This window comes from Pan troglodytes, chromosome 9 (genome assembly GCF_028858775.2).
Source record: "Pan troglodytes isolate AG18354 chromosome 9, NHGRI_mPanTro3-v2.0_pri, whole genome shotgun sequence".
Lineage (NCBI taxonomy): Eukaryota > Metazoa > Chordata > Mammalia > Primates > Hominidae > Pan > Pan troglodytes.
Genome location: NC_072407.2, coordinates 88,278,341 through 88,299,807, shown reverse-complemented (window position 1 = coordinate 88,299,807; position 21,467 = coordinate 88,278,341). Strand labels below are relative to the sequence as shown.

The window sequence follows — 21,467 nt, the reverse complement described above, 5'->3', positions numbered from 1 at the left end:
TGCCAGGGCTGGTCTCAAACTCTTGGGCTCAAGTGATCTTCCTGCGTCAGCCTTCTAAAGTGCTGGGATTACAGGCCTGAGCCACCATCCCCTGCAGGTTGCTATTCAGAACTGGGATTATTAAGACTTAATTTGCAACCAGATTCAGTAAGATAAGCCAAGCCTTTCTTATATGAAATATTAACAGTTTAAAAAGTGATTTTGCATGGCTGAGCGCGGTGGCTCATGCCTGTAATCCCAGCACTTTGGGAGGTCAAGGTCGGGAGTTTGAGACCAGCCTGACCCATATGTAGAAACCTCGTCTCTACTAAAAATACAAAATTAGCCAGGCATGGAGACACATGCCTGTAATCCCAGCTACTCAGGACGCTAGGCAGGAGCATCACTTGAACCCAGGAGGCACAGGTTGCCATGAGCTGAGATTGTGCCATTGCACTCCAGCCTGGGCAACAAGAGCAAAACTCTGTCTCAAAAACAATAAATAAAAAAAATAGTGATTTTGCAATGAAGAAAAATAGAAAAATAATGGCCCATATAGCATAGGGTGTCAGTTCAGTGCCATACACTTCTTATGACCAATGATTTTCTGGCAACCCAGTTTATTGGTTTCGGAATTAAACACACACACTTCCCTCACTCATTATGCAGAAATGTAAGAGAAATCACCCAACAATTTTTTATTCCACATCAGCCTGGGGTACCCAAGCAAGAAAGGCAAAATGAATCTGCTTTCATTCACATGAAGTCTTGCTCTACATCAGAAAATAACCATGAAATACCAAGAATCTTTGTAGAAATCCACCAGCTCAATTCCAAAGTGATAGTCATTTTCTATAAATCACAACAGGGGAAACCCAGAGGTAACCACTGAAAGCAGGGGAAGTTACAGACTGTGGTCTCTGGTTAAAGAGAGGCCATTTAGCACTTTTTACTTATGGTTGTATTTCTCACAATGTGGGCCCCACTTCCAATACCCTTGGTAAAAGCCATCTAGACTCATTTTCCCTAGGTTACTGTGTTTCAGACTGCAGGCTGAGATCCATGGGCAGGTTGTGAAATCAATTTAGTGAGTTAGAACCAGCATTACAAAAAAAAAAAGAAATATACATATATATAATTTCTTCTTGGTTTCTATTTCCTGATACAACTTCTAAGACCCTTGAGAATATAATTTCTTCTTGATTTCCATTTCCTGATATAACTTCTAAGAACCTTGAGATCACTTGAGTGAAAATAATGTGTTTTTGTAGGCTAATGAGATAACTGGTGACTGGGGCCTCTGGATAACATCCATTAGGAAAAGAGATGTTACTTCCTTAGTATTTCAGGGAAAGGAGAGAGGGCAAAAATAGAGTATAAACATGTGGCTGATAACTGGCCTGTGAGTTCTGACTCCTGGACCTTTCATTATCTGCACTAACTTTAACACTCGATATTCTAGCCTGGTCAACATGGTGAAACCCCGCCTCTACTAAAAATACAAAAATTAGCTGGGCATCGTGGCACACACCTGTAATCCAAGCTACCTGGGAGGCTGAGGCACGAGAATCACTTGAGCCTGGGAGACAGAGGTTGCAGTGAGACGTCTGAGACCGCACCACTGTACTCCAGACTGGGCAACAGAGTGAGACTGTCTCCAAAAAAATTAAAAAACAAACCTCAAGAATGGAGTAGTGAATAATACATTTCTACGGACCAAAAGGAAAGATGATATTCTCACCCAGTTAATCATGCAACAGGAAGGATTTCATTATGTGGTATTTTGCAACAGGAACCTAGGCAATCTCATTTTGCTAAAAGGATATGACAGTATTCCTTGTCTTTTGTGATGTTGTACGTAAGAATTTACTTGCTATAAAGGTTTACTTCTTGAAGTTCCTATTAAAATTTCTAAAAAACAATTGAAGCGTTCATTGGACCAAGACAGTAAAAGGCAGTAAGTTTTCCTGTTTATTCAGACTTAAGCATTATACTATTATCAGAGAAGTAAACTGTGCTTCAGAGATAGCTCAAAAAGGGGCAGTATCAAACACTGTACAAGATATCAAAACTAAACTTTAAAAATATACATATTTATAGAAACAAGTTCATGAATCTTTTTAAAAACCTGACAAAATTCAGTCTTTTGTATTTTTCTCTGGCTCACCTCATTTCACCTCCAACCTTAGCTTTATGATCATTCAGGCTTTCTTCACTCCTCTGCTTCAATTTAACCCCTCCACATGTGATCTTGGTCTTCACTCTTTAGGGAATTTTTGCCCACAAATAAATGCAGTGTGCCTTATGTTGGAGACAAAATAACCAACTATTCCCAACCTTATGATCTCAATCTACTTAATCCCTCTTAGCCAGTAACATCCTTCTAGAAAAGGGGCAACAACTCACTACATGGACATACTTGCCATCTCTTTCATGATCCAACCCACTGCATTTAAACTTCTATATCCTCTCCTCCTTTGCCCTAATGATATCTCCTCTAAGGTTACCAATGGCCTAGTTCCAAATCTAATGGCAGTAATATTTTTTAAACTATAAAGAAAGGTTACAGTTAAACATTATCATAGGTTCTAACTCTGTAGAATTTTAAATATTACTTATGAAACTATTACATAAGAAATCATTAAAAAATATAAAACCATAGGAACTATAATCTCCAATAATTATAAACACAGAATACATTTAGGGCTTATTATATGTCAAATACTGTTCTGTCTCACACATAACGAATCATTTGATCCTCACAATAACCCCGAGGCAAGTATTATTATCCCTGTTTTATACACAAGGAACCAAGCATTGAGAAGTTGTTTATCCAAGGTCACGTAGTAGGAGAGCCAAGATTTGAATTCACTTTAGTTCTAGAGCCTATACTTAATCTCTGTATTACAAAACTTTCTCTGGTTAAGAGAACTACAAAAAACAACCATTATAAAAAGATAAGGCATAATTTTATTACTTTTAACTTTTTTTCACCACAATGAAAGTAACTAAACACACAGCTTTACAAAAATAAATTTTTATTAAAAGCAGTAGAGTCTGAGCAGGAAGACAGTACAAAGAATGTAAACAATGTAAACATCACTACATTCAGCTCAGCCTGATTGAATGCTGAAAGACAACTCTAAATGCTCTACGTGCCCTTACTAGCAAGATACATTAATTCTATTTTACACAGACAACAAACACACTCTAATTTTGATTAGGCAAAAGTATTTTATCGAAGTCGATCCCAGCGCCAAATACTGGCATCATCACAAACAGCTATAAGAATGCTGCTATCCCTGCTAAAACTGGTTTGTCGAATAGCAGCACCACATTTATGATGAGTCAGTGTTGTACATCTAGGGAAAAAACATGACAACAGGTTAAAGACCACACATAACGTTGTCAGTGTCCACCCTAAAACAGCGGATTAGAAAATAAGCAGATGTTCCAAGTCATACGAAAAGCACTTAAAACCAGAATATACTTCACTAAGAGCTCAGTCTCAAATTTTATAAAATTTAGATATATTTTAAGTTCAACAAGCACTACATAATTTGTATAAAAACAAGAAAAGACTTGTCACCAAGGTACTTAGGAAAAACAAAAATTATTGGAATAAAAAAGAATAACTTTAACTCTGAAAACAGTAAATGTTAAAAATAACTTAAGAATGGCACTGCAAATATAAATGATCTTCTCTACATTGGCATACAAGTGTGGAGAAAAAGCCTGAAATTTTGAACAGAAATTTCTAAATACTTACTTGGCTTTATGAGGATCTTCTACTTCTAAATCCCAAACATAAAGTTTGCCAACTTGATTGCCCAATGCAAGCATCTGTATAAACATATTTTTAAAAACATCAAATTAATAAAATTACCAGGTTCTAAAGCATTGGAGGAATCCTCAGACAGCTTTCTTGTTTCAGAAAAAGCTCAGTTCCAGCCTCTGTGCTCTTGGCTATTTCTTTGGGTCTTATACTCCTGATTCGTAAATATGAATAAGAGCAATTAATACATCACAAGTGTCTTGAGCAAGTAAGAAGGCATTGTGCAAATTTATGAAGGGCCTTACAAATTTACATTGTTAGCATGGTACTTACTTTTTCTTCTGCCTTCAAGAAATACAGCAGATGCTGTGGAAAGCCTTCCAAACTTTTCTTACAGAAATAAATACCCAAGTAATTTGTTACCAGAAAATCCTAACAATAGATTTATTTAAATTTTTAGTTAACTAGTATTTTATCTGTCTTCTATCCTGATTTTTCTCTAGGAAACAGTTACATAGGTAGACTGACAATCTAATTACTAAAACATTAAGTCTTAGTAATGTTATGATAATGTTTATGTTATGGAACATAAACACCTAATTTCCACCATTGATACCTAACTGCCAACTTAATTTAAAGTAAGCACTGCAGATCATATGCAGAGCCACAAAAGTAGAATGAATAACACCAAAGTATTTGATGAATGACATCAAAGGGCAAAGTAATCAATACAAAACATCAGGGTAGATTTGTAAAGGAAAAAGAACATGGACACAACAGAAAAAGCTAGAATTACAATGGTCTTTCATAAGTCAGATCATTTCAAAATGTAAAAGTATGTTGATACCTTTTGCCAGAAATCCATAGAAAACCTCATGTACCAAATGTCACACTGGCTGTAATCAAATCGCCCAAGAATAGTCACATTAGATTCACTGGGTTTAATTTTATCTATATCATCTTCCATCTTGCCAGGTTTCCAGCACACAATGGCATTTTCACAAGACTAAAACAGAGAGAGAAATGAGAAAAAGAAATGTTAATGAGGAACTGAATCTTACAAAGTAAAAACAAGGCTTTTCTATTGTTTTGGAATTCACAGCTCTTAGAACCTGGTTAATCCATCTATCAAGTACAGTGATGTACATTCATTTATATTTACAGTCAATGACCATACTTAAGGACAAGAAATCTGATTATCAACAGAATTCAATAATACAAAAGCATCACATTGTCTGAAATATTCGTTTTGGAAGTCAACATTTCTCTTCCAAGTTAAACCAAGTTCAGCTCTAGATACTCTGACACCCAGAGACTTTAAGTGTTTTATAGCACAGGTCAATTACAAACACACAGAATTAGAATACATGGCTTTTCAGAATCCGGCATTAATCTGGCTCTTGCTTACTTCACTAGTTTCATCTTTCCCCATGCAGTTTCCCATTTCGCTTCTAATCACAGGTGGTTTCCTTTACCTTATTAACTATTATTCCTTCATCCAGTATCTGTGCCACACAGTAGGTACTCAACAGGTATCTTAGGAAAGTTGATGAACTCACATAAATAGCCTTAGAATTCAGTTTATAAATAGGGCAATCGAAGGCAAGTAAAGCAGTTGTTTAACATCAAGACACTCATATGGGGATAGGATTGAAATAGGCTTCAAACTTATACTTTTCCTATCCTATAAAATCAAATTTGTATGCACATACCTAAGCAGTAAGTGGTAAAGAATACAATGAGAAAAAATTGCAAAACTGTGGGCACTATTCATATTACTGTCTAGGTCAGTGGTTTGCCCACGAAGGGACATTTGACAATGTGTCTGTGCTCTAATGGGTAGAGGCCAAAGATGCTACTAAACATCTTATAATGCACAGGAAACCCCCTACAAAAAAAAGAATTATCTGGCCTAAACTAAATAGCACCAGGATTCAGAAATCCTCATGTAAGTGAACAGTGCCCCTAGAGTTTTACTGGACAGCCTACATAATATAGTGACAGGTGGCAGCCCTGTGGGGTTCACAGGCATTTAAATAATTTAACAGTATGGCCACTTGAAGATTAGGGAGGAGACAACACATTTTTCTTCTCTACCCTTTTTATTTAGACTTTTTAAATCCTAGTGCTATATGACATCTATTATTCAAGTTTTTAACTGTAAAGGACCTTAGAAACCACCCAGTGTGATGACTCTTGGCTAAATGCAAAATTGGATAAATAGTCTGTGGAGTTTTCTCGAAAGACTCATCTCAGCCCCTACTGATTCAGAGTCTCTAAGAGAAAGGCCAAAGCAGAAGAACTGTAAAATAGCTCTTCAAGTGCTTCTTACTAACTGCACCGGTGAAGAATTTTTAAGTACTGGAGTCCCTGGATGGAAAAACTAAAGCAAAGTGAGGTAAAAAGATGTTGCCAGAGCTAATGGATGGCTGCACTTCAAAATCATCTAAGAGCTTTTTAGAACTACCAATTCCCAGGGCCTTGTGCCAGATTTAGAATTTCTGAAGGTGAGGTGTAGGAAATCTATTTTTCTAACATTCTCCTAGTGATTCTGATGCAGAGCCAGATGAGACCACCAATATATTTCAGTTCAGCCTACCACCTAAAATTTAGAAATCCTTTCCAGAGATCTAAGTTCTAAGAGCAGAAATTTTAAAAAGCTAATAGCTTTTTACTTCTGCTGGTGGAACAATGTAGCAGATGTATTTTCTCCTGTAAGTCCACTTAAAAGTCGGAGTATCATACACAAAGCAAACATAAGACTTGGAAAGGTAGAGAAAAGGCAAACAAGTTAGAAACCTTGGAACACAAACGATAACCGTTGAGTTTCCCGGGTTTTCTTTTGCCTTATGTATTCCAGACTAGACGTGAGAGAAGGCAGCAACTCAGAAATGCTAATGAGTGAAGACAACAACAACAACAACAACAATAAAAACCTGCTTTTTCTAGCCAATGAACCAAAAAAAGTAGCAGCCTAACAAGATAAAATTTTCAGACAACAATGCTCTACTCCAGCCAAACACCCTAGAAAAATCTGTGGACCCACCTCCATCTGAACCAGTGAAAACCCATGCTCAGGTTGTAACTAAGCACCCCAAGTGCCTACCCCATGACTCTCCCTGTACCTCTTATAGCAATGGGGTGACCCGCCTCCTCTCGGGCTAGGGTGGTATCAGAGGAGGCCTAATAGAGTTAGGACATTCATAACCATTCATTGGTAAAGCCACCACCAACTACCCAGAGTGTAAATGGAGACCACTAGGGGGGCAGTAATTAGGCATCCTGGCCCTTCCCAGCTAGGGTGGTATCAGCTGAGGCCTACGGAGAGCCTTAACTCCCACCCCGACTGAGCAATAATGAAGCACCAACACAAGGTCAACCGAGTGGGGAACCCAGACTTCCACCCCAATCTGGCACAACACAATGCGCCTCCCTTCCCCAGCTGAAAAGGTATCAGAGAAAGCCTGCTGTAAGAGAAGATCTAAATAAGGTCCAGAGTCTCGTAATACCCAAAATACCCAGGTTTCAATCAAAAATCACTCTTCATACCAAGAATCATAAAAATCAACTTTTTAAAAAGACAAAAATCAGCTTTAAAAAGATAATCAATAGATACCAACACTGAGATAACATGGATGTCAGATCTGACATAGATTTAAGGCAGGAATATAAAAATGCTTCAGTGAACGCAAACATACTTAGAATGAACTGGAAGTTTTATAACTAAAATATACTATTATAACCCAAATAAAAAACTCAATTGATGGGCTCAATACCAAAAGAGAAGAGGGTCAAGAGTCAGTAAATTTAAAGACAGTACAATAGAAATTACCCAATCTGAACAAAAAAAAAAAGAAAAAAGACAGTCCTAGGGACCAAACAAACGATCTAACATTCATATAATCAGAGTCCCAAAATGAGGGAAGAGAGCAGGGCTGAAAAACAATTTGAGTAATGGCTGAAAACTTTCCAAACCTGGGACAAAACATCAATCTACTACAGATTCTTCAAGAATGTCAGTGAACCCCAAACAAGACAAACCCAAAGAAATCCACATCAAGTCATATCGCACTCAAACCTCAAACTAAATATACTCATGCTCAATCTGAAAACTAAAGGCAAAGAAAACAATCCTGAAAGCAGTAAGACAGAAAGAACATCTTACCTACAGGGGACAAACAATTCCAGTGACAGCAAATTTCTCATCGGAAATTACGGAGGCCAAAGAGGGAGCAAAAACATTTGTCAGGTGTTGAAAGAAAATAACTGTGAATCCAGAATCCTATATCGAGTGAATATATCCTTCAGAAATAAAGAAGAAATGAGGCCATGCTCTGATAAAGAAAAACTAGGAGAATCTGTTAACAGCAGACCTGCTCTAAAAGAATGGTTAAAGAAAGTTTTCGAAACAGAAAGAAAATTAATTAAGAAGATTTGAATTTATCAGTAAGGAAGAACAACAGAAAATGCAAAATGAGTCAATATAATATTCTCCTTTTCCTTTTGGGTTTTCTAAATTATGTTTGATGGTTGAACAAAAAAACTGATATGGTTCTCAAATACAAATAAATATTTAAGACAATTATAAATGGAGAAGAATAAAGTGATGTAAAGGGAAGGAAGCATTCTAAATTTCACTCAAATGGCTTGTGCCCATAATCCCAGTCCTTTGGGAGGCCAATGCAGGGGAATCACCTGAGGCCAGGAGTTTAAGACCAGCCTGAGCAACATAGCAAGATCCCCACCTCCACACATTAAAGAAATTAGCTGAGCATAGTGGTGCATGCCTCTAGTCCTAGCTACTCGGGAGGCTGAATCAGGAGGATTGCTTGAGGCCAGGAGTTTCAGGCTTCAGAGAGCTAAGACTGTGCCACTGCACTCCAGCCTGGGTGACTGAGTGAGATTTTATTTCTGGAGAAAAAAAAATATTGTAAAATGCTGATAATATAGTAGACTAATGAGTTACTATAGAGAAATAAAAATGGAATTCTAAAAACTGTTCATGTAACCCAGAAAGTTAGGGGGGAAAAAACTCAGAGAGAAATGAAAAAGACAAAAAGAAAAATGGCAGACTTAAAATAATAACTGATATAAAGCTTAAATATAAATGGTCTAAATACACCAATTAAAAGACATAGGCAGAATAGATTTTAAAAATGACCCAACTATATCATCTACAAGAAACTTACTCAATTATAATATACATAGATTAAAAGTTTGAAAAAAGATTATGTAATGAAAAAAGAGACAATTCCAAAGACATAGCAATACTAAATGTGAATGCATGAACAATAGAATTGCAAAACGTGACAGAACTGAAAGGAGAAAGAGAAAAATCCACATTGTAACTGAAGATTTCAACACCTGTCTCTCAATAGTTGATAAAACAGTAGACACAGAACAAGGATATAGAAGAATTCGACAACATCATCAACCAATTAAACACTTATACAACATTCCACTCAACAGAGTACATATTCTTTTCAGGCTCCCATCAAATATATCTAAAATAGAGCCATAAAACAAATTCTCAAAAACTCAACAATCTAAGCTACCATCTTAAGAAACTGATAAAAGTTGAGCAAAATAAACCAACAGTGGCCGGGCACGGTGGCTCACGCCTGTAACTCCAGCATGTCGGGAGGCCGAAGCAGGTGGATCACCAGGTCAGGAGATCGAGACCATCCTGGCTAACACAGTGAAACCCCATCTCTACTAAAAACATAAAAAAATTAGCCGGGTGTGGTGGCGGGCTCCTGTAGTCCCAGCTACTCAGGAGGCTAAGGCAGGAGAATGGCGTCAACCCAGGAGGCGGAGCTTGCAGTGAGCCAAGATCGCGCCATTGCACTCCAGCCTGGGCGATAGAGCCAGACTCCGTCTCAAAAAAAAAAAAAGAAAGAAAGAAAGAAAAAAAAATAAACCAACAGCAAACAAAAGAGAAGACATCAATAACATTTACAACAGAAAACAAACAATAAAAAGCTAGTTCTTTGAAAAGATCAATAAAATTCACAAACCTCTAGCAAGACTGACCCTAAAAAAGACCTAAACTGCCAATTTCAAAAACGAAACTGCCAATTTCTAAAATGAGACCAGCCCTGGCAACAAAGCAAGACTCCATCTCTACAAAAAAAAAAAATTTTAATTAGCCAGGCATGGTGGCCCACGCCTATAGTCCCAGCTACTCGGGAGGCAGAGGTGGGCAGATTGCTTGGGAAGTCGAGGCTGCACTGAGCACCACAGCCAGTTGCACCACAGCCAGAGTAAGACCCTGTCTCAAAAAAAGAGAAAGAAATGGGTTATCACTATAGACTTAGCAGATGTTGAAAGGATAATGAGGGAATATTACAAACAGCTCTGTACACATAGATTTTACCTTAGATGGAATGTACCGATTCCTCAAACAGCACAAACCACTAGAGCTCACCCAGTATGACCCAAAATGAAGTAGTTAATTTGAACAGCCCTATAACTATTAAGTTAATGGACCTCATTAAAAAGTTTCACTAGCCGGGCAGTGGCTCACGCCTGTAATCCCAACAATTTGGGAGGCCAAGGCAGGCGGATCACTTGAGGTCAGGAGTTTGAGACCAGCCTAGCCAACATGGCGAAACTCCACCTCTACTAAAGAATACAAGCTGGGCGTGGGGCACGCCTGTAATCCCAGCTACTCAGGAGGCTGAGGCACGAGAATCACTTGAACCCAGGAGGTGGGGGCTGCAGTGAGCTAAGACTGCACCACTGCACTCCAGCATGCAGAACAGAGCAAGACTCTGTCTCAAAAAAAAAACAAAAACAAAGTCACACTAATTTTGCACAATCTCTCCTGGAAAATGGGAAACAGATCATTTGCCAATTCATTATAAAGTCAGTATTACTAATACCAAAACCAGAAAAAACAATACCAAAAAAAAAAGTTCAGACCAGTATCATACCTCACGAATACAGACACAAAAATCCTTAACAAAATATTAGCAAACAGAACTCAGCAATACAAAAAATTACACAGGATGATCAAGTAGGAATGTATTCCAGGGTTCCAAGGCTGGATCAATATTCAAAAAACCAATCAATATAATCTACTATATTAATAGGCAACACGAGATAAACCATATGAGCATATAAACTGATGAAGAAAAAGCATTTGACAAAACACCATTCATGAAAAAGCTCTCAAAAATTTAGGAACAGGAAACAGTTCTCAACTTTCCCAACTTGATAGAGCATATCTACAAAACAAAACAAAACAAACCCTAATATACTTAATTGTGAAAGACTGAATGACAAGTCAAGAATATCTGTTCCTAACACTGCTATTCAACACAGGACTGAAAGTTCACCAGTGCAATAAGGCAAAAAAAGAAAAGGCATATAGATCACAAAGGAAGAAATAAAACTGTCCTTATTTGCAGATCACATGATAGTCTACAGAGAAAATCACAAAACACACCTTGAATATGTAGTCTAGCTAGGTCACAAGATTCAAGATCAATATGCAAAAATCAATTATATTTCTATATATTAGTTATGAACACATAAAAATGGAAAATAAAAATATAAAACAGTTTATAATTGCTTAAAAAATACTTAGGTATAAATCTAACAGAGCAAAAATGGGACTTATATGCTAAAAACTATAAAATGCTGATGACAAAAGTCAAAGAAGTTGTAAATAAATGAAGAGACATACCACAATCATGGATTAGAAGACTCAGCACAATATTAATTCTCCTTGAAATTATATATACAGGTTTAATACAAATCCAGTTAAAAACTCCTTCTCCTCAAAACAACTCCCAGCAAGATTTTTAGAAATGTAGAAAAGATTATTCTAAAATTTACACACAGAAAGACAAAGGAATTAGAATAGCTCAAAACAATTATGAAAAAAAATAAAAGCGGGAAAAATCTATCAGATTCCAAGAATAATTATAGAGCTACAATAATGAGGACTGTGTATGTAGTACTGGTGGAGGGACAGATATACAGATGAAACAGAACAGGAAAATCAAAAACAGCCCCACGTAAGTACAGCCAAACAATTTCTGAGAGAGGTGCAAAAGCAATTCAATGGCGGAAGAAGAGTCTTCCAACAAATGCTGATGGAACAACTGAGTATCTATAAGAGAAAAATGGACTTCCACCTAAACCTCGCACCTTCATAAGGAAATCAACTCAAAATGGATTACACATTTAATGTAAAACATAGCAGTATAAAACTTTTACAAGAGAACACAGGAGAAAATCTTTAAGGTCTATAGCTTGGTAAGGAGTTCTCAGGCAAAACATCAAAAGCATAATCCATAAAATAATTTTAAAAAATCAATATACTGGATTTAATAAAAACTACAAACATTTGCTCTGTGAAAGACCCTATTAAAGAGGATGAAATGACAAGCTACAGACTGAAAGAAAATATTTGCAAACTATGTATCTGATACAGGATTCATATTTAGAATATATTCAAACTCTCAAAACTCAACAGTAAAAAAAAAAAAAAAAAAAAAACAACAAAAAACCAATCCAATTAGAAAATGAGCAAAAGATATGAAAAGACATCACCAAAAAGGATATACGAATGGTAAATAAGCACATGAAAAAGATGTTCAACATCACTAGCCATCAGGGAAATGCAAATTAAGACCACGATGAGATATCACTACACACCTATCAGAACAGCTAAAATAAAAAATAATGACAATACCAAATGCTGGCGAAGATTCGGAGACACTGGATCTCTCATACATTGCTGGTGGGAATGTAAAATGGCACGGCCACTCTGGAAAATAGTTTGGCAGTTTCTTAAAAAACTAAACAAACTTAACCATGACCCAGCAATTGCCCTCCTAGGCATTTACCCAGAGAAATGAAAACTTAAGTCCACACAAAAACCTGGACACAACTGTTGATTAGCAGCTTTATTTGCAATAGCCCAGAACTGGAAACGACCAAAACCTCCTACCATAGATAGTTACATAAACTATGGTAATCCATACCATGGAATACTACTCAGCAATAAAAAAGGAGAACTACTGATACAGGCAACAACCTGGATGGATCTCAAGGGTTTGAGTGGAAAAAAACAATCTTAAAAGGTCCCAAACTGTACCATTCTTGAAATGACAAAATTCACGTGATAAAATGACATAAAACTAAACACACACATTGTACCAGTGTCAATTTTCTGGATTTGATATTGTATTACAGTTATATAATATATAAACTTTGGATTCTGGATAAAGATCATATGGGACCTCTCTGCACAATCTTTGAAACATCCTATGAATCAAGTTATTTGAAGGTCAAAAGTTTAAAGAAAAAAGAAAAAAACAGTTTACACATAAAGCCAAGAAAAAAGTAAATCAGGCTCTGCCCAAGAAAATGTGAAGTGGCCTGAAATTCACATCAAGAAAAGAAACCGGACAGCAATTTCACCAAATTTGATAATCCTAAATGCTCATGTAACATCACCAATAGCTTCTCTAAATTATCAGCTACAAAAAAATACACAGACACACAAACACACACACACACACACCCAGATGGCCTTGACTTACAATGGTCTGATTTACAATTTTTCAACTTTACCAAAATGGTACAAAACAGCTGCAATTTTGAAGTACTTGGAATTTTGAATTTTGATCTTTTCCTGGGCTAGCAGTATGCAGTATGTGAGATATTCAATGCTTTATTATAAAACAGGCTTTGTGTTAGATAATTTTGCCCAACTGTAGGCTAATTCTGAGCACATTTAAGATAGGCTGGGCTAAGCTGATATTCAGTAGGTTATGTGTATTAAATGCGTTTTCAATTTATGATGGGTTTATCACGATGTAATCCCATCATAAGTTGAGGAGCATCTGTATAAATCCATCAACAGGGGCAGGGGTTGGCAAACTACAGCCCATAAGCCAACTCCAGCCACCTGTTTTTATAAATAAAATTTTACTAAAATAGTCACAGAGATACAAAAAAACAAAAGCCAATTCTGTTGGCTTTAGTTACTGGTTATCTTGTAACAATACTGAATATCAGAGAATACTATCACCTTATAAAACTATACTCATCTTACTGGAGCACAAAGAATTATAATTCAATGGCATGTTTTATTCTTAAAACAAGTTTCTAAATATATCAAAATATGAGACTTTAAAAAAGGCAACTTCCCAGCTGCCATTCAATTTAATAAACTACATAAAGTGCTCCCTGCCAAGTTCCAACATGCGCACACACATACACACACACACACACACACACACACACACACACACACGATGGAAGTACAGCTTAACTGCAGTTACCATACCTTAGAAAGTATCAAATCGCCTAACCATCGCACACAATCAACATAATTCCTATGTATGTCTCTGGTAGAAAAATCAGGAAAATGGATTTTCTGAGAAATAAATGGCCTGAAGGAAGAATGGAAATGTAAAAAGTTAAAAGAAAAAATTATAGTAGAATCATACTCTTTTTCATTTTTGGATTTATAAAACTTGGAAAAACAAAATGTAAGACTATTAATTGCTCTGTGTTCCTACATAACCAACCACCTTATCTATTTATTGAAAGCTAAAGTCTCATTCCACTTTTGTTTATTTTTCTCCATTATTATCCAATTTTATCTTTGTCCTATGATAGATACTTTGTTTATAAACATTGTAGTTTCCTGCGTTTTACTATATATAACCCAAAATTAATCACCTCAATTCTGGGTACCCTAACCAATAATAAAGGCCTGATCAGTTTCTCACTGAAAATATACTAAGCTACCTACTCAGTCCTTAAAATTAAGCATTAATAGTCTATGAAAGTCAATATATCTACACTATTTCAAAAGATAGTCATCTTTCCAGGAACAACTAAACATCATTCCAAAGTCTGCTAAAGATACGTCCAGAGTCCTGCCTTGAGCAATAATTTCTGAAAATGATGCCTTACAGGAATTTAAAATTTCTTAAGTGGGGGCGGGTGCGGTGGCTCCCAGCACTTTGGGAGGCCGAGGCAGGTGGATCATCTGAGGTCAGGAGTTCGAGACCACCCTAGCCAACATGGTGAAACCCCATCTCTACTAAAAATACAAAAAAAAAAAAAAAAAAAAAATTAGCCAGGCGTGGTGGCGGCAGCCTGTAATCCAGCTACTTGGGAGGCTGAGGCAGGAGAATCGCTTGAACCTGGGAGGCAGAGGTTGCAGTGAGCCAAGATTGCACCACTGCACTCCAGCCTGGGAAACAAGAGCAAAACTCCGTCTCAAAAAAATAAATAAAACAAAATAAAATTTCCTAGGACTTTTCCAAATAATTTCTGTATTTAGGAAACTAAATGGCAACACTGTTTTCATTAGAGATATTTGTGAGAAGAAACAAAACAAGCTGCTATTAATTCTGGAGTTATTTAATTAACAGTACACTTAACATTCCTAATATACTCAGTTTTAAATCAGAAATAGCTGTATAAGTATAATATGCCATGAATTAGTTGTCTTAGGCAATTCATATGTCCTCTTTTTACCTTTTCCCTCAGATATGTAAAAAAGCACTTTGGATTGGAGCAACTCAAAACAATCCTTCCAATTCAAATTCTGGGGCATTTTGTTGAAACATTAAAATGTTATTCGTGATCTGATATAAATTCTTAACTCTGCTATAATTACATTAATTGCTTTTTAGCTAAATACATACTATAATTGTATGGCCAAACCTCTCTCAAAGAAAAAACGAGTACAACTGTTATTTTTTGAAAACTCTGAAATATAGTTTGTATTTATTCCAGATATCTAGAAAATAATCTAAAAATATAAATTTAACATTGTCCTACTAGCTCCTGGTGTTTTAAAGGAGAAAGGTAAAACTTTTAATAATTCTTAGAGGACACTTAGGTCTGATGAATGTTAGTGCATTGAAATATTTACTGATGCTTACAAATTTAATAATCTATTAACAATCTGGCTTGATAACCAGAAAATGAATTCTAGCTCTTTGCTAAAACAAAAGTGCCAACAAAGTTAACATGCAGACATACAACGTTTATAGTGAAAGTGTTAATGACAGCCTGATAAGATTCTAAAGACAGTTACTGCATTAAGAATTGAGACATTTCAAAAATATACTAAGAAAACTGCAAAATTCCCCAACCTATAGTACCATGAAGTGAGGCTCCTGCATTTGAATTCTCTCCATTTAATCAAGTGAGCATCATTTAGGGAAAAACATTATAATGAATTAGAGCTAAGAACTCCATTGTTTAAAACTGTGGTTTACCATCTTGAATTAGAATTAGCATCATTTAAAAAAAGTTAACATTATTCTAAAGTGTCCTTTACTCTCCCTAGTCCATAATAAGCTTAAGTGATTTAAAACTTTTACATTTATAACTTAAAAGGCCAAGCATATGCATACCAAAATACAAATAAGTAAAATGTGCTACTAAGTTAAGATGACAACACAATTTAAAGGGGATTTTGAAAACTAAGCCACAAACACTGCAAATAAAGGACTTCTTAAAGGGGTGAATTTTACAGTATGTAAATTGTCCCTTAAAGTTAAAAGAAGGTCTTCTAAACTCATTGTTGGGGCTTATATAGCAATTTTGGGAAAAAATAAAACTTATATTCAATAGCACAACATAGCAAATTGTTTCAAATACCACAACTGTTACCTGTTAGTTTTATTTGGATTATAATCATAAGATTCCTTAATTGCATTCATCATTCTCTTTGAATTGATCCTCCAAAGTTTAAGAGAATGATCCATACCACAGGACATTATTTTTTCACCCAAAAGATCATAATCCTGTATGTAAAACCAAAAAGTTTTATATAAATTACAGCTTCAAATTATATTTATCCAATTTTTGCCTAATGTGCAACATAGTGAAAACTGTATTTCAAATCACAATACAAACTACATTTTGGGTTTCATCTAAATAGGCCATAAATCAGAGTTTACTACTTTCAAGATTTACAGCTTTAATTAGTTTGTCAACATCGGAATATAAGAGCATTTACAATGTATAAATCAAGAAAAAATTACTTAAACTTAGTTTTATCTATTCAATTACACTAAAATATTTATTTTGCTTATTTTGAAGGTAAATTGAATACTAAGTTAAAATAATTATTCTGACACAAAGAGCTGAATAGTGATATTACTTTTCCTATCCAACCTCAACCAACCAATGAAACTGACATGTGCATGTGAAAATACATGAATCCTTAAAGAGCTGACATTTTACTTTATAATTCTAAGTCAAAATATTTTGAAGTTAGTTTTAGAGTTCACTTTTAAGTGAATTTTTAAAAGTCTAATAAAAAACAGATTTTAACTTTTTTCATTTGCTGTTTACTAATTTTTAACAGGCATGTAACAGATCATCTATTGTAACAACCTCATTTCATAGGCAGACACTAAGGCCCAGAGATGCTATTTAATTTAGCAAAAGGCACATGAGTAATGAAAATCTCACACACCTATCCACCTATCAGTGAACTCCTGTATTACACAGAAGAGCTACATACTGTCTCCTGCTCTCATTCTAAGAAGTAACAGTAGAGAGTTCTATTGAAGGAGTATATTTTCCTTACTAACCTAGATACTATATGTTAATCCAGCCTTTGAATTAATTATGAGCACCATTTTATAAGAGCCTAAGAACTTTAGGCTTGATGTTTATTGAATTCACAGTTGTGGTACTTCTAATTACCTCACTGTCAACAGCAACAAGACATCCTTCGAGACAATACCACTAATTTGGAGTTATTAATAAAGAACAGTTCACTTGGCTTTTACACACATAAAGCCAGATGTAGAATGCTACTGCAACTTTTAGGAAATCCAAGTTGACAAGGTATTCGAAGGAAGGTATGATTCTCACAAAGGAATCCAAACTTCAACACAGGAATATTTTAGTACCTTCAACTAAAATGTTACATGCTGTAAAATATGGTGCCCCTTTACATAGTTTAATGGAAAACAACCTAAGAGATGTAAAATTACTACAGGAATCAAATGAGCTAAATATGGAACATAAGCGAAAATAATGTTAAAATCTGAAACCTAACTAAAAACACTTGTATAATGGATCAATGGATTACAATACATCAATATAAAGGTGGTATTTATCTTTAAACTGGTCTTGTATTATACCATGCCACCCAAAGAGAATGGCTAGAAATAAGTTACCTAAAACAGTGTGAGCACAATAAAACACTTCCAAATAGCAAAAAACGTATGTTTCAACTTCAAACAAAAGATGGAAAAGCACTTTAATGGCTACATAGTTTAATTTTTTTCTTTAATAACTGCAAAATGGCAAAACAAACATTAACTTAGTGATTTAAGATTAAAAGGAAAAGAGCAAGATCATACTGCTCTCATAAGACTCCAGGGATTGGTATACAGTGCAAGTAATTTAAAAAATAAATAAATAAATATAGTCTTTACTTGTTTTATTCCTTCATCTGGAGATTAAAATCTTCTATGTCAAATGTAAGTGAATGTCTGCCTGACAGGCTACATGAAACACACTTTCTTATAAGGAAACAGTTCCATGGAGACTGTTCACAGCTATGTAAACCTGAAAGTCATTGCCCTGCAGTTTCCAACTTACAGCACTTAGAACTTCATCTCTGTGCCCTTCTACGCCTCCAAATATTGCCACCAGAGTGTCCGTCTGGATATTCCATAATCGTAAAGCATGATCTAGTATAAACATACAAAAATTAGGCGAATGTTTTTTATTTACTGTGAACTTTCAACATCTTGTGAAAGAAAAACTACTAAAGTCTAGATGTAAGTTATGCACAGTAAAGCCTAAAAATGGAATCCATATTACATAGCAACTTAAAATGTTTACATCAGATGTAGAATTAGCTAGGTAAGTGCTATAGTTTGAATAGGTCCCCCCAAAAGCATGTGCTAGAAACTCAATCTCCAATGCAATAGTGGTGTGAGCTGGGGCCTAATGGGAGGTATTTAGGTCATGGGGGCTCCATCCTCACAAATGGATTAATAGTGATTATAAAAGGGCCTGAGGCTATAAATTCAATCTCTTGCTCCCTCACACCCTCTCCTGCCCTTTTGCTGAAACGATTCAGCATGAAGGCTCTCACCAGATGCCGGCACCATGTTCTTGGACTTCCCAGTCTCCACAAACAGGAGCCAAATAAATTTTTGTTCATTATAAATCACCCAGTCAGGTACGGTGGCTCATGCTTGTAACCCCAGCACTTCAGAAGGCCAAGATGGGAGGACTGCTTAAGCCCAGGAGTTTGAGACTAGCCCTAGCAATATAGCAAGACCCTGTCTCAACAAAAAATTTAAAAATTAGTGAAGCCTGAGCAATAGAAAAGAAATTAATTAATCCATCAGTCAGTCACCTAGTCTGTGGTATTGTGTTATAGCAGCACAAAATGGACTCAGACAGAATGTTGGTACTCAGAAACGGGACTATTGCTATAAATACCTGAAAATGTGGAAATGACTTTGGAACTGGGTAACGAGGAGAGGCTGGAAGAATCTGGAGGAGGAGGCTAGAAAAAGCCTATATTGGTGTGAGTGGAGCATTGAGGGTAATTCCAGTGAGGGCTGAAAAGAAGACAAGAGCTGCAGGCAGAGCCTTTATCTTCTTAAGGATTACTTAAGTGGTTGTGATCAGAATGTTGGTAGAACAATGTTGGTCTCAGACAGAATGAGGTTGGTCTCATTCAGTGAGGTCTCAGACAGAAATGAGAAGTTATTGGAAAATGGAGTAAGAGCTATCCCTGTTGGCAGGGTGTGATGGTTCATGCCTGTAATCCCAGCACTTTGAGATTGAGGCAGGAGGATCACTTGAGGCCAGGAATTCAAGACCAGCCGGGGTAACATAGTGAGACCCAATCCCTACAGAAAATAAATTAGCCAGGTGTGGTGGCATGTACCTGCAGTTCTAGCTACTTGGGGGACTGAGGCAAGAGGATCAATTGAGCCTAGGAGTTTTGGGCTGCAGTGAGCTATGATCATGCCACTGCACTGCCTGGGTGACAGAGACCAACCCTGTCTTTAAAAAAAAAAAAAAAAAAGCCAGGCCAGGTGTGGTAGCTCATGCCTGTAATTCCAGCAGCATGGGAGGCTGAGGTGGGTGGACACTTGAGCTCAGGAATTCGAGACTAGCCTGGGCAACATGGTGAAACTCCATCTCTACAAAAAATACAAAAACTAGCGGGGTGTGGTGGCATGTGCCTGTAGTCCCAGCTACTCAGGAGGCTGAAGTGGAAGGATCACTGGCATGGTGCCAGCATCTGGTGAGGGCCTTCATGCTGAATCGTGTCACAGCAAAAGGGAAGGAGAGGGTGTGAGGGAGCAGAGGTTGTGCCACTGCACTCCAGCCTGGGTGACAAGAATGAGACCTTGCCTCAAAAAAATGAATTAAATAAATAAATAAAAGCCATCCTTGCAATACAGTTGTGAAGAACTTAGCAGGACTGTGTCCATGCCCTAGGACTTTGTGGAAGGCAGAAGTTAAAAGCAATGAATCCAATACCTGGCAGAAGAAATAACTGAGCATCTAAGCATTCACAGTGATGCATGGCTTCTTCTGGCTGCTTATCATAAAATGAGAAATGATCTAAAGGTGAAATTTGTAATTAAAAAGGAAAGCAAAACAGAAACATTTATAAACTCTCAGCCTGGCCATGTAAAGAAAAAAAAAGCAGGCTGGGTGTGGTGGCTCACACCTGTAATCCCAACACTTTCGAAGGCTGAGGTGGAAGGATCATTTGAGCCCAGAAGTTCAAGACCAGCCTGGGCAACATAGCAAGTCCTTGTCTCTTCAAAAAATATATAAAATAAAAAAGCATGTTTCAGAGAGAATATTAAGGATGTAGCTAAGTGACTAATTGCTAAGGAGATTAATAGGGAAGAGAAGGCAGGTTCTATTCACCAAGACAATGGGATAATGACCACAAAGGCATTTCAGAGATCTTCAAGACATAGCTTGGACCTTGAGGGCAAGGTTTCCAGAGAAGCACCCGTGGGACCTCTACATTCACTGTCCAGGGCCACTTCAGCACTTTGCTCCCCCTATTCCAAGGCAGTGCTCTTTGGTCACCCCATAGCTTGAAGGGGCTCAAGTATGGCTCAGGCCATAGCTTCTGAAGGTACAAGCAGCAAATCTTGGCAGTGTCCATGTGGTGTTAAGTCTGCAGATGCAGAGAATGCAGGAACTGTGGAGGCACGGCTTCCTCTCTAGATTTCAAAAGACATCACAAAGAGCCTGGGGCTCCAGGCAGAAACTTTTCAGAAGGGCAGAGCCACACAGCAGTTCCTACTACAGCAACACCTGGTGGAGCCATGGGGAAAAAGCCATCCCCCAAATCCCAGAACTGCTGAGCTACCAGGGCACACCACCAGCCTGCAAGAGCTGCAGGCACCCGACTCCAACTCATAAGATGCTATGTGGGCTGCACGTGGCAAACCCATAAAGATGGGGCTGCCCAAGGCCTCTGGGGCCCAAACTCCACACCCAGCATGCCCAGAAGGCAAAACATGGAGCCAAGGAAGATTATTCTGGTGCCTTGGATTTAATCTTGTTTGTTCTGTTGAGTTTTGGACTTACTTGGGACCAGTTACACTTATTCTTGCCTATCTCTCCTTTTTGGAAGGGACTGTCTATCCTATGCTTATCCTACCACTGTATTTTGAAAATAGATAAGATGCCTGATTTCACAGACCCACAG

General features: G+C 36.9%; 1 protein-coding gene across 10 annotated transcripts in view; it reads right to left on the bottom strand.

The window, feature by feature from the left end:
• Positions 1-3,000: 3,000 nt before the first annotated feature.
• Positions 3,001-21,467, bottom strand: part of EED (embryonic ectoderm development) — a 35,175-nt gene continuing 16,708 nt past the window's right edge. For 3 of the 10 annotated variants that reach the window (XM_054662582.2, XM_016921739.4, XM_016921740.4), the window contains 7 exons: positions 18,362-18,453; positions 16,412-16,545; positions 14,061-14,166; positions 12,459-12,533; positions 4,602-4,760; positions 3,749-3,822; positions 3,001-3,341 (listed from right to left, as the gene is read on the bottom strand). In XM_054662582.2, coding sequence (XP_054518557.1) covers positions 3,215-3,341; positions 3,749-3,822; positions 4,602-4,760; positions 12,459-12,533; positions 14,061-14,166; positions 16,412-16,545; positions 18,362-18,453 — 767 coding nt within the window. In that variant the 3' untranslated portion in view covers positions 3,001-3,214. Of the gene's footprint in view, positions 3,342-3,748; positions 3,969-4,601; positions 4,761-12,458; positions 12,534-14,060; positions 14,167-16,411; positions 16,546-18,361; positions 18,454-21,467 lie in introns of those variants that run through there. The other 7 variants (XM_009423921.4, XM_054662583.2, XM_054662585.2 and 4 more) reach the window with 4 other exon arrangements.